The sequence below is a fragment of the Entelurus aequoreus genome, linkage group LG10 (assembly GCF_033978785.1).
Source record: "Entelurus aequoreus isolate RoL-2023_Sb linkage group LG10, RoL_Eaeq_v1.1, whole genome shotgun sequence".
Lineage (NCBI taxonomy): Eukaryota > Metazoa > Chordata > Actinopteri > Syngnathiformes > Syngnathidae > Entelurus > Entelurus aequoreus.
The window spans coordinates 22,069,097-22,081,527 of NC_084740.1; the positions used below are offsets into that span (position 1 = coordinate 22,069,097).

The 12,431-nt window shown below is 43.0% G+C and overlaps 1 protein-coding gene across 5 annotated transcripts in view; it reads left to right on the plus strand.

Moving 5' to 3' along the window:
• Positions 1-12,431, plus strand: part of nectin1b (nectin cell adhesion molecule 1b) — a 237,409-nt gene that overhangs the window by 65,551 nt on the left and 159,427 nt on the right. For all 5 annotated transcript variants that reach the window (XM_062060305.1, XM_062060308.1, XM_062060307.1 and 2 more), the window contains exons 2-4: positions 539-910; positions 4,494-4,793; positions 11,622-11,739. In XM_062060305.1, coding sequence (XP_061916289.1) covers positions 539-910; positions 4,494-4,793; positions 11,622-11,739 — 790 coding nt within the window. The remainder of the gene's footprint in view (positions 1-538; positions 911-4,493; positions 4,794-11,621; positions 11,740-12,431) is intronic.

Below are 12,431 nucleotides of genomic sequence, written 5' to 3' on the forward strand. Positions count from 1 at the left end.
GTTTTGGTGTGACCGTGGTCATAAAGGATGTTTTGGTGTGACCGTGGTCATAAAGGATGTTTTGGTGTGACCGTGGTCATAAAGGATGCTTTGGTGTGACCGTGGTAATAAAGGATGTTTTGGTGTGGACAGTGGTTATAAAGGATGTTTTGGTGTGACTGTGGTCATAAAGCCTGTTTTGGTGTGACTGTGGTCATAAAGCCTGTTTTGGTGTGACTGTGGTCATAAAGGATGTTTTGGTGTGACCGTGGTCATAAAGGGTGTTTTGGTGTGACTGTGGTCATAAAGGATGTTTTGGTGTGACCGTGGTCATAAAGGATGCTTTGGTGTGACCGTGGTGATAAAGGATGGTTTGGTGTGACCATGGTCATAAAGGATGTTTTGGTGTGACCGTGGTCATAAAGGATGTTTTGGTGTGACCGTGGTCATAAAGGATGCCTTAGGTGTGACTGTGGTCATAAAGGATGTTTTGGTGTGACCGTGGTCTAAAAGATGTTTTGGTGTGACCGTGGTCATAAAGGATGTTTCTCTCCCGCAGACGTCAGCGCTCAGATGGTGCAGATGGACTCGGGGAAGTCGGGCTTCGTGGGCTCTCAGGTGGAACTTCGCTGCATCTTCATCAACAGCAACCCGCCAGTGAAGATCTCGCAGGTGACCTGGCAGAAGCTGCTGAATGGAAGCAAGCAGAACGTGGCCATCGCCAACCCTGCCCTGGGCGTGTCCGTCCTGCCGCCCTTCAAAGAGCGCGTCAGCTTCAAGCAAGCGGCGGTCCGTCACCGCACGCCGTCGCTGGAGGACACCACCATCTTCTTCAACAACCTGCAGTTGTACGACGAGGCAGCCTACATCTGCGAGTACACCACCTTTCCTGCTGGCAACCGCGAGAACATGGTCAACCTTACCGTCTTTGGTAAGAAGCTTCCACAAACGATGCTGCACTTTTTACTCAACAGGCCCAGACACATTGCTGCACTTATTACTGAGCAGGCCCATAAACATTGCTGCACTTTAACTTAGCAGGCCCATAAACATTGATGCACCTTTTACTGAGCAGGCCCATGAACTTTAATGCACTTTTTACCTAACAGGCCCAGAAACATTACTACCTTTTCTACCCAACAGTCCTAGAAACCTTGCTGCACTTTTTACTAAGCAGGCACAGAAACCTCATTCCACTTTTTTTTTTCTGAGCAGGCCCAGAAACCTTGCATCACTTTTTACTCAACCGGTCCAGAAACCTTAATGCACTTTTTACTGAGCAGGCCCAGAAACCTTAATGTACTTTTTACTGAGCAGGCCCAGAAACCTAGCTGCACTTTTTACTCAACACGCCCATAAACATTGCAGTTTGTTACGGATCAGGCCCATAAACCTAGCTATACTTGTTACTGAACTGGCCCACAAGACGTTTGTGTGGAACTTTTGCTCCTATTGAAGAACATGTATCTCCCTTGTACACGTGTGTCTACATGGTCACCTTTAAACATTTTAGATTACTCAATATAATATATAGTATAGTACAGGGGTCGGCAACCCGCGGCTCCGGAGCCGCATGCGGCTCTTTGACCACTCTGATGCGGCTCAGCTGCATACTTGCCGACCCCCCTGATTTTACCAGGAGACTTATGGATCTCAGTGCCTCTCCTAGATAACTCCCAGGGAAAATATAATTCTATTTTCACTCTAATTACTAAATTAAGGGCGTGCCCTTAATTGCACTGCAGTAATTGTCCTCTATAGCATTTACAAACAGCGTGCCAGCCCGGCCACATGTTGTATGTAGCTTTTACTTGCACACGTAGGAGACAGCAAAGCATACTTAGTCATCAGCCACACAGCTTACACTGACGGTAGCCGTACCGTATAAAACAACTTTAACACTGTTACGTTACAAATATGCGCCACACTGTGAACCCACACCAAAAAAGAATGAAAAACACATTTCTGGAGGACATCCCACTGTAACACAACATAAACACAACACAACCAATACCCAGAATCCCATGCAGCCCTAACTCTTCCGGTCTAGATTATACACCCCCGCTACCACAAAACCCCCCCACACATCAACCCCCCCCCTCCGTGCGTCGGTTGAGCGGAAGAGTTAGTGCTGCATGGGATTCTGGGTATTTATTGCGTTGTGTTTATGTTGTGTTACAGTGCAGATGTTCTCCAGAAATGTGTTTGTCATTCTTTTTTGTTGTGGGTTCAAAGTGTGGCGCATATTTGTAACGTAACCGTGTTAAAGTTGTTTTATACGGTACGGCTACCGTCAGTGTAACCTGTGTGGCTGCTGACCTAGTACGCCTTGCTGTCACTTACGTGAGCAAGCTGAAGCTACATTCTACATGTGGCCGAGCAGGTACACTGTTTGGGCAGGCTGTAGAGGGCACCATAAGCAGTGCCATCACTCCCTGATATTCGGGAGCCTCCCGGAAATAATGAGAGGGTTGGCAAGTATGACGCTATCAAGCGCCATTGATTCAAATCTCGCGGGCCGCACTGACATCAATTTTCCATATTAAAGTGTGTGCCGGTGTGTGTGTCTGAGACCCCTGGTTAACATAGCACAAAGCAATTAAAGCTTTATATGCGGTGTTTTTCATTAAATTTTTTTTTTTTTTTTTTGTGGCTCCCATCATTTTCTTTAATTTGTGAAACTTGCCAAAATGGCTCTTTGAGTGGTAAAGGTTGCCGACCCCTGGTATAGTAGTAGTAGTAATATGGTAGTACATTGTAACAATATTATTAATTGTTATCACATTTGTAAAAAAAATAAAAATACATGGGGGCGTTCTGATTGCGATCATCCATGAGTGCTACTGATACTGATACTGAACATGTGACAACAGTGTATTAAAATGTATTTCTGAAGAGTATTATTAACTTGATATTACCACCGCAACAAGCAGGCTTCACTACACACTTTAAAAATGCAGCTTGATTCTCAGTTACAGACTTTAATGACAGCATCAATAAAATGTAATCATTATTCACTATAATTATCAAAATGACTAATTAGCATCACTGCTAACTTTTGATATGGAAATAGTGACTGTTTGATGTGAAGTGAATCAGTACTCAGTAGTACTTCTAGAAGTTGTACATGTTAGTGAATCAGTACTCGGTAGTACTTCTAGAAGTTGTACATGTTAGTGAATCAGTACTTGGTAGTACTTCTAGAAGTTGTACATGTTAGTGAATCAGGACTCGGTAGTACTTCTAGAAGTTGTACATGTTAGTGAATCAGTACTCGGTAGTACTTCTAGAAGTTGTACATGTTAGTGAATCAGTACTCAGTAGTACTTCTAGAAGTTGTACATGTTAGTGAATCAGTACTCAGTAGTACTTCTAGAAGTTGTACATGTTAGTTATTTAAGAATATTGTCGTGTGGACGACAGAGGTTGTTGTTGTCTTTTTTAAGGAGCGCCGTAAAAATGGCTGATCCGTTGGCGGTCCCGTCTTGTCTCCCTGTAACGTATGTCTGCACTTAGTGGGACTGTGCCGAAAATTAACTTTTCAGTTCTTATGTCTCTTGTGCATGTTAAGAATTGACAATAAATCATCTTGAATCTTGATTTCAGAAGGCAGACCGCCGAGGAGGCAACAAAGGAATTGAATACACGAACATCAAATACAACAAATGCAGAGTGCTGCTAGAAACAGGCCCATGAGTGTAGGGAAGACTTACCTGGACAGACTAAAAGTAAACAAACACAACAAATGCAGAGTGCTGCTAGAAACAGGCCCAGAAGTGTAGGGAAGACTTACCTGGACAGACTAAAAGTAAACAAAGACAACAAATGCAGAGTGCTGCTAGAAACAGGCCCAGAAGTGTAGGGAAGACTTACCTGGACAGACTAAAAGTAAACAAACACAACAAATGCAGAGTGCTGCTAGAAACAGGCCCAGAAGTGTAGGGAAGACTTACCTGGACAGACTCAAAGTAAACAAAGACAACAAATGCAGAGTGCTGCTAGAAACAGGCCCAGAAGTGTAGGGAAGACTTACCTGGACAGACTAAAAGTAAACAAAGACAACAAATGCAGAGTGCTGCTAGAAACAGGCCCAGAAGTGTAGGGAAGACTTACCTGGACAGACTAAAAGTAAACAAAGACAAAAAACGTGTGGAGCGGACAGCGTCCACAAAGTACATCTGTACTTGACAAGATCTTTCGAAGACTGGTGGTCCAGGCTGGAATTAAATAACACAATGATCACACAAAACAGCCTCCAGAAAGAGCCACCAAAATAAGAGTGCAGGACAGGAAGTGAAGCAAAAACTGCAGAACAAAACAAAAAGAAGGTGTAACCTGGCGTAACAGGTCACAACAAAGTTCCGAGAGTCTATTTTTAATCCACGTTTGCAGCCGAGTGGTTTCTTCCTCCTCAGACCTTCCCTCTGATGGTCTTTATCCATGTGTGCAGCCGAGTGGTTTCTCCCTCCTCGCACCTCCTTTATCCATGTGACTAACCGCCGTCTTCCTCGCAGCTCGCCCCATGACCCGCATGACTCTGACTACGCCCACCATCGTGGCCCGGCCCCAGCGCCGCAAGATGACGGTGGCCACCTGCGTGTCGGCCAACGGAAAGCCCCCCAGCGTCATCAAGTGGGACACCCGGCTGAAGGGCGAGGCCACCTTCCAGGAGACCCGCAACCAGAACGGCACAGTGACGGTGCGCAGCAACTACGTGTTGTTGCCTGGCAGGGAGACGCACAAGCAGAAGCTGACGTGCATCGTGACGTACCGGAATGAGAGGTTCTCCGATAGCGTGGTGCTCAACGTGCAGCGTAAGAGTCTTTCTTCTTCCTTCTTGCATGTTCTGCACCGCCTGATGCTAACTGTGTATGCTATGCTAACAGCAGTGTAAGAGTCTTTCTTCTTCCTTCTTGCATCGTTTCATGTTCTGCACCGCCTGATGCTAACCGCGTACGCCATGCTAACCGCATATGCCATGCTAACAGCGTATGCCATGCTAACAGCGTATGCCATGCTACTGATATATGCTATGCAAACAGTGTATGTGATGCTAACATTATATGCCATGCTAACCACATATGCTATGCTAACCGCGTATGCTATGCTAACAGCGTATGCAAGGATCACAGTACTAATAAATGACTTAGACTTAGACTTCCTTTTTATTGTCATCAAATTTGAACTTTACAGTACAGATAAGAACAAAATTATGTTGCATTAGCTCGTTGTAGTGTGTAATGTGGAGGTACACAACATTGTGGAGGACCACGTGACTAAAAAACTTGGAGGTACACAACATTGTGGAGGACCACATTACTAATAAATGTGGAGGTACATAGCATTGTAGAGGACCACATAACTAATAAACTTGGAGGTACACAACATTGTGGAGGACCACATTACTAATAAATGTGGAGGTACACAACATTATGGAACCCCATAACTAATAAATGTGGAGGTACACAACATTATGGAGGACCACATAACTAATAAATGTGGAAGTACACAACACTGTGGAGTACCACATTTCTAATAAGATTGTAGGCACACAACATTGTAGAGGACACCATACCTAATAAATGTGGAGGTACAAAACATTGTGGAGGACCACATTACTAATAATATTGTAGGTACACAACATTGTAGAGGGCAATATAACTAATAAATGTGGAGGTACACAACATTGTGGAGGACCACATTACTAATACATGTGGAGGTACACAACATTGTAGAGGACAATGTAACTAATAAATGTGGGGGTACACAACATTCTGGAGGACCACATAGCTAATAAATGTGAAGGTACACAACATTGTGGAGGACCACGTAGCTAATAAATGTGGAGGTACACAACATTGTGGAGGACCACGTAGCTAATAAATGTGGAGGTACACAACATTGTGGAGGACCACGTAGCTAATAAATGTGGAGGTACACAACATTGTGAAATGTCCACATTGACTAGAACACTAAATGAAACACTTATTGGCTCCTTAATACTGCACAGATGAGTTATTAATATTAGTAATATTAGTAGTAGTACTAGTAATAATGAAGTGAATTGAATTTAATTGAATTATGTATTTCTGCACAGTACAACAAAACATTTTTTTTTTTTTTTTTTTTTACATTTTGGCAGAGACATTTATGCAAGGCTTGAAAAGGGGTTGGAGGAAGCAGATGCTTATAATATCCCAACTCCTCTCACTCATTCCACATTTAACATAAACAATATAATACAAGAACAATACTATACAAACAAAAACAAGAAAAGCTCCTGTACACTAACAATACAATAGTACCACTGTTACTTTGATACAAGACAAGACGAGACAAAACAAACACACACACACACACACACACACACACACACACACACACACACACACACACACACACACACACACACACACACACACACACACACACACACACACACACACACACACACACACACACACACACACACACACACACACACACACACACACACACACACACACACACACACACACACACATACATAGGCCCAAACACTCTCTGACCATACACCTCTCTCCCATCGCTCTGTGCTGAGGGCATCACTCTCTTTCCTCCTCATACTTCTTCAGTACTTCTTTTTTAAACAGTCTTTTAAATTGAATCATGTTAGAACACGTTTTTAACTCTTCCCCTAAGTTGTTCCACAGACTGACTCCACGCACTGAAATGCACATAGACTTTAAAGTTGTTCTAAATGTAGGCAAATATAATTTGTTGTTTCCTATTAGACTGTACCTATGGTGAGCATCTCTATCCTGGAATAGGTTCTGTATATTGGATGGTAGAGAGTTTTGGGATGCCCTAAACATAATTTGAGCAGTTTTAAATTTGATGACATCGTGCAGTTTAAGTTGCTTTAACTCCATGAATAGTGGATTTGAATGATGTCTGTAGTGAACATTGGACACAATCCTAATGGCCTTTTTCTGCAGAGTGACTAAAGGCTGTAGATGGGATTTATAACAATTTCCCCAGACTTCAACACAATAATTTAAATACGACATAATAAATGAATGGTACAATAACAGCAGAGCATTGGTGTTCAATAAATGACATGATCTCCTCATCATTCCAACACATTTAGCAACCTTTGTCCTCAAGTAACTTATATGAGGCTTCCATGATATATTTTCATCTATTACCACTCCTAAGAATGAATTTTGTTGAACATGATCTATTGGTGTATCATCAATAACAATCCTGATGGGTATATTACTTTTTCGATTGCTAAAGAGCATAATTTTGGTCTTCTTTACATTCAGAGACTATTTGTTGGTATTAAACCAAGTTTTTAACTTTATCATCTCCTCAGTTACAGAGGCCAGAAGTTGCTTCATCTCGTCACCTGCACATGTAATGGTTGTATCGTCAGCAAAGAGGATGAACTCCAGCAGTGTTGATACTTTACATATTTCATTGATATACATTATAAATAGTGTGGGTCCTAGTATGGACCCCTGGGGGACTCCACAGGTTATGTTCATGAGTGTAGATTGGTATTGGTCGATCTGAACAATCTGCTGTCTCTCATTCAAGTAGCTCTTCAGCCAATTCCCTGCCACTCCCCTTATGCCATAGTTTTCCAGTTTATTTACCAAAATCTGGTGGTCAATGGTATCGAAAGCCTTTTGCAGGTCAATAAAAATTCCTATAACAAATTTATTCTTCTCGATACCATTAGTAATGTTTTCTATTAAATCACTTAAAGCTAATGAAGTTGACCTATTTTGACGGAACCCATATTGACAATCAGATAATAATTTGTGCTTTTCAATGAAAAGTAGATGAGGTATTAATATTAGTAATATTAGTAGTAGTACTAGTAATAATGAAGTATTTTTTTAGTAATTAAAAGTATGAGAATGAAGTATTTTTTTAGTAATTAAAAGTATGTGTATTTAAAAAAACAAATACTATCAGCAGAGCTTCAATTGTGCATGTTTGAAATACCTGTAAACAAAGTCAAGTAGTATTGAGGCGGCCATCTTGTCAGGTGTAGTCAGGTGACTTGTCAGGTGAAGTCAGGTGACTTGTCAGGTGTAGTCAGGTGACGTGTCAGGTGACTTGTCAGGTGACTTGTCAGGTGGAGTCAGGTGACGTGTCAGGTGACTTGTCAGGTATAGTCAGGTGACTTGTCAGGTGGAGTCAGGTGACTTGTCAGGTGTAGTCAGGTGACGTGTCAGGTGTAGTCAGGTGACTTGTCAGGTGTAGTCAGGTGACGTGTCAGGTAATGTGTCAGGTGATGTGTCAGGTGTAGTCAGGTGACATGCCAGGTGACTTGTCAGGTGACTTGTCATGTGACAGGTCAGGTGACGTGTCAGGTGTAGTCAGGTAACGTGTCAGGTGTAGTCAGGTGACGTGCCAGGTGACTTGTCAGGTGACTTGTCAGGTGACGTGTCAGGTGTAGTCAGGTGACTTGTCAGGTATAGTCAGATGACGTGTCAGGTGTAGTCAGGTGACGTGCCAGGTGAATTGTCAGGTGACGTGTCAGGTGATTTGTCAGGTGACATGTCAGGTGACATGTCAGGTGTAGTCAGGTGACTTGTCAGGTGACGTGTCAGGTGTAGTCAGGTGATGTGCCAGGTGACTTGTCAGGTGACGTGTCAGGTGTAGTCAGGTGACTTGTCAGGTGTAGTCAGGTGATGTGTCAGGTGACGTGTCAGGTGACGTGTCAGGTGTAGTCAGGTGACATGTCAGGTGATTTGTCAGGTGAAGTCATGTGACGTGTCAGGTGTAGTCATGTGACGTGTCAGGTGACTTGACAGGTGTAGTCATGTGAAGTGGCAGGTATAGTCAGGTGACATGCCAGGTGAATTGTCAGGTGACGTGTCAGGTGACGTGTCAGGTGTAATCAGGTGACTTGTCAGGTGTAGTCAGGTGACTTGTCAGGTGACGTGTCAGGTGACGTGCCAGGTGACTTGTCAGGTGAAATCAGGTGTAGTCATGTGACGTGTCAGGTGACGTGCCAGGTGTAGTCATGTGACGTGTCAGGTGACTTGACAGGTGTAGTCATGTGACGTGTCAGGTGACTTGTCAGGTGATGTGCCAGGTGACTTGGCAGGTGACGTGTCAGGTGTAGTCAGGTGACTTGTCAGGTGACGTGTCAGGTGACGTGTCAGGTGACGTGTCAGGTGATGTGTCAGGTGTAGTCAGGTGACATGTCAGGTGATTTGTCAGGTGAAGTCATGTGACGTGTAAGGTGTAGTCATGTGACATGTCAGGTGACTTGACAGGTGTAGTCATGTGAAGTGGCAGGTATAGTCAGGTGACGTGCCAGGTGAATTGTCAGGTGACGTGTCAGGTGACGTGTCAGGTGACGTGTCAGGTGACTTGTCAGGTGACGTGTCAGGTGACGTGTCAGGTGACGTGTCAGGTGACTTGTCAGGTGTAGTCAGGTGACGTGCCAGGTGACTTGTCAGGTGAAATCAGGTGTAGTCATGTGACGTGTCAGGTGACGTGCCAGGTGTAGTCATGTGACGTGTCAGGTGACTTGACAGGTGTAGTCATGTGACGTGTCAGGTGACTTGTCAGGTGTAGTCATGTGAAGTGTCAGGTGACTTGTCAGGTGATTTGTCAGGTGACGTGTCAGGTGTAGTCATGTGACTTGTCAGGTGTAGTCATGTGACGTGTCAGGTGACTTGTCAGGTGTAGTCATGTGACTTGTCAGGTGTAGTCAGGTGACGTGTCAGGTGATTTGTCAGGTGACTTGTCAGGTGTAGTCAGGTGACCTGTCAGGTGATTTGTCAGGCGACTTGTCAGGTCTAGTCATGTGACGTGTCAGGTGTAGTCATGTGACATGTCAGGTGTAGTCAGGTGACGTGTCAGGTGACTTGTCAGGTGTAGTCATGTGACATGTCAGGTGACTGACTGTTTCAGGTTACAGTAGAGCAGCTTGTCCTTGTCAAACACACACAACAAACATGCTCCTCCTACTAAATAAACATTCCACTTCCCTGCAGCTTTTATTGTGAAGGACATTATCAGCTTCTTTTCAACCAACATGAGTTCTTATACAGTGGTGGTCAAAAGTGTACATACACTTGTAAAGAACATCATGTCATGGCTGTCTTGAGTTTCCAACCATTTCTACAAGTCTTATTTTTTTGTGATAGAGTGATTGGAGCACATACTTTTTGGTCACAAAAAACATTCTTGAAGTTTGCTTCTTTTATGAATTTATTATGGGTCTACTGAAAATGTGAGCAAATCTACTGGGTCAAAAGTATACATACAGCAATGTTAATATTTGCTTACATGTCCCTTGGCAAGTTTCACTGCAATAAGGTGCTTTTGGTAGCCATCCACAAGCTTCTGCTTGAATTTGTGACCACTCCTCTTGACAAAATGTGTTGGTTTTCTGACATGGACTTGTTTCTTCAGCATTGTCCACACGTTTCAGTCAGGACTTTGGGAAGGCCATTCTAAAACCTTCATTCTAGCCTGATTTAGCCATTCCTTTACCACTTTTGAGGTGTGTTTGGGGTCATTGTCCTGTTGGAACACTCAACTGCGCCCAAGACCCAACCTCCGGGCTGATGATTTTAGCTTGTCCTGAAGAATTTGGAGGTAATCCTCCTTTTTCATTGTCCCATTTAAAGCACCAGTTCCATTGGCAGCAAAACAGGCCCAGAGCATAATACTACCACCACCATGCTTGACGGTAGGTTTGGTGTTCCTGGGATTAAAGGCCTCACCTTTTCTCCTCCAAACATATTGCTGGGTATTGTGGCCAAACTGCTCCATTTTTGTTTCATCTGACCACAGAACTTTCCTCCAGAAGGTCTTATCTTTGTCCATGTGATGTCAGATGAAACAAACATGTATGTTTAATTTTTAGCAGAATAAATTAAGTTGAGTTTAACTAATTTATGTTGTTTTTTAGTGGAATAAAATAAGTTGAGTTTCAGTAATTGATGTTTTATTTTTAGTGGAATAAAATAAGTTGAGTTGAATTATTTGATGTTTAATTTTTAGTGGAATAAAATAAACGGAGTTGAATTAATTGATGTTGTATTTTTAGTGGAATAAAATAAATGGATTTGAGCTGGCGACTTGTCCAGGGTGTACCCCGCCTTCCACCCGAATGCAGCTGAGATAGGCTCCAGCACCCCCCGGAACCCCAAAAGGGACAAGCGGTAGAAAATGGATGGATGGATGGTTGAAAGAATTCATGTTTTATTTTTAATGGAATAAAATAAGTTGAGTTGAATGAATTGATGTTTTATTTTTAGTGGAATAAAATAAATGGAGTTGAATTAATTGGTGTTTTCATGTCCTCATACGCTAATTTTCAAAAAAGAAAATATTCTTCTTGTCAAATGTTTGAGATTTGAAAAGCAACAAAACAACCAGTGGCTGTGCAGCCCGTTGTGGGGCGATACTTGGATGACACCCCGCAAGGGTGTGTGCACTTTGATGACACCCCACAACTGTGTGTGCACTTTGATGACACTCCACAATGGTGTGTGAACTTAGATGACACCTCACAACTGTGTGTGCACTTTGATGACACTCCACAATGGTGTGTGCCTTTTGATGACATCCCACAACTGTGTGTCTTTAATGACACCCCACAACGTTGTGTGCTTGTTCTATAGACGAACCCCAGGTGAAGATTGAAGGCTTTGACAGCAACTGGTATCTAAACCGTCAGAACGTGCAGCTCACCTGCCAGGCCGACGCCAACCCTCCTGTCACCGTCTACCAGTGGAAACTGTGAGTACCACAACTACTACTAATACTACTACTACCACTACTACTACTACTACTACTACTACTACTGCTGCTACTACTACTACTACCACCACTACCACTACTAACACTACCACTAGCACTACTACTACCACTACCACTACCACTACTACTACTACTACTACTACTACTACCACCACTACTACTACTACTACTACTACCACTGGTACCACTACTACTACTACCACTACTACTACTATGACCACTACCACTACTACTACTACCACTACTAATACTACTACCACTACTACTACCACTACTACTAATACTACTACTACCACTACTAATACTACTACCACTACTACCACTATTACTACTACTACTACTACTACTACTACTACTACTACTACTACCACTACCAATTATACTACTACTACTACCACTACTACTACTACTACTACCAATTCTACTACTACTACTACTACCACTACTACTACCACTACTACTATTACCACTACCACTACTACTATGACCACTACCACTACCACTACTACTACTACCACTACCACTACCACTACTATTACCACCACTATTACCACTACTACCACCACTACTACCACTACTACTACTACCACTACTACTACTAGCACTACCACTACTACTACTACCACTACTACTACTACTACTACCACTACTACCACCACTACTACTACTAC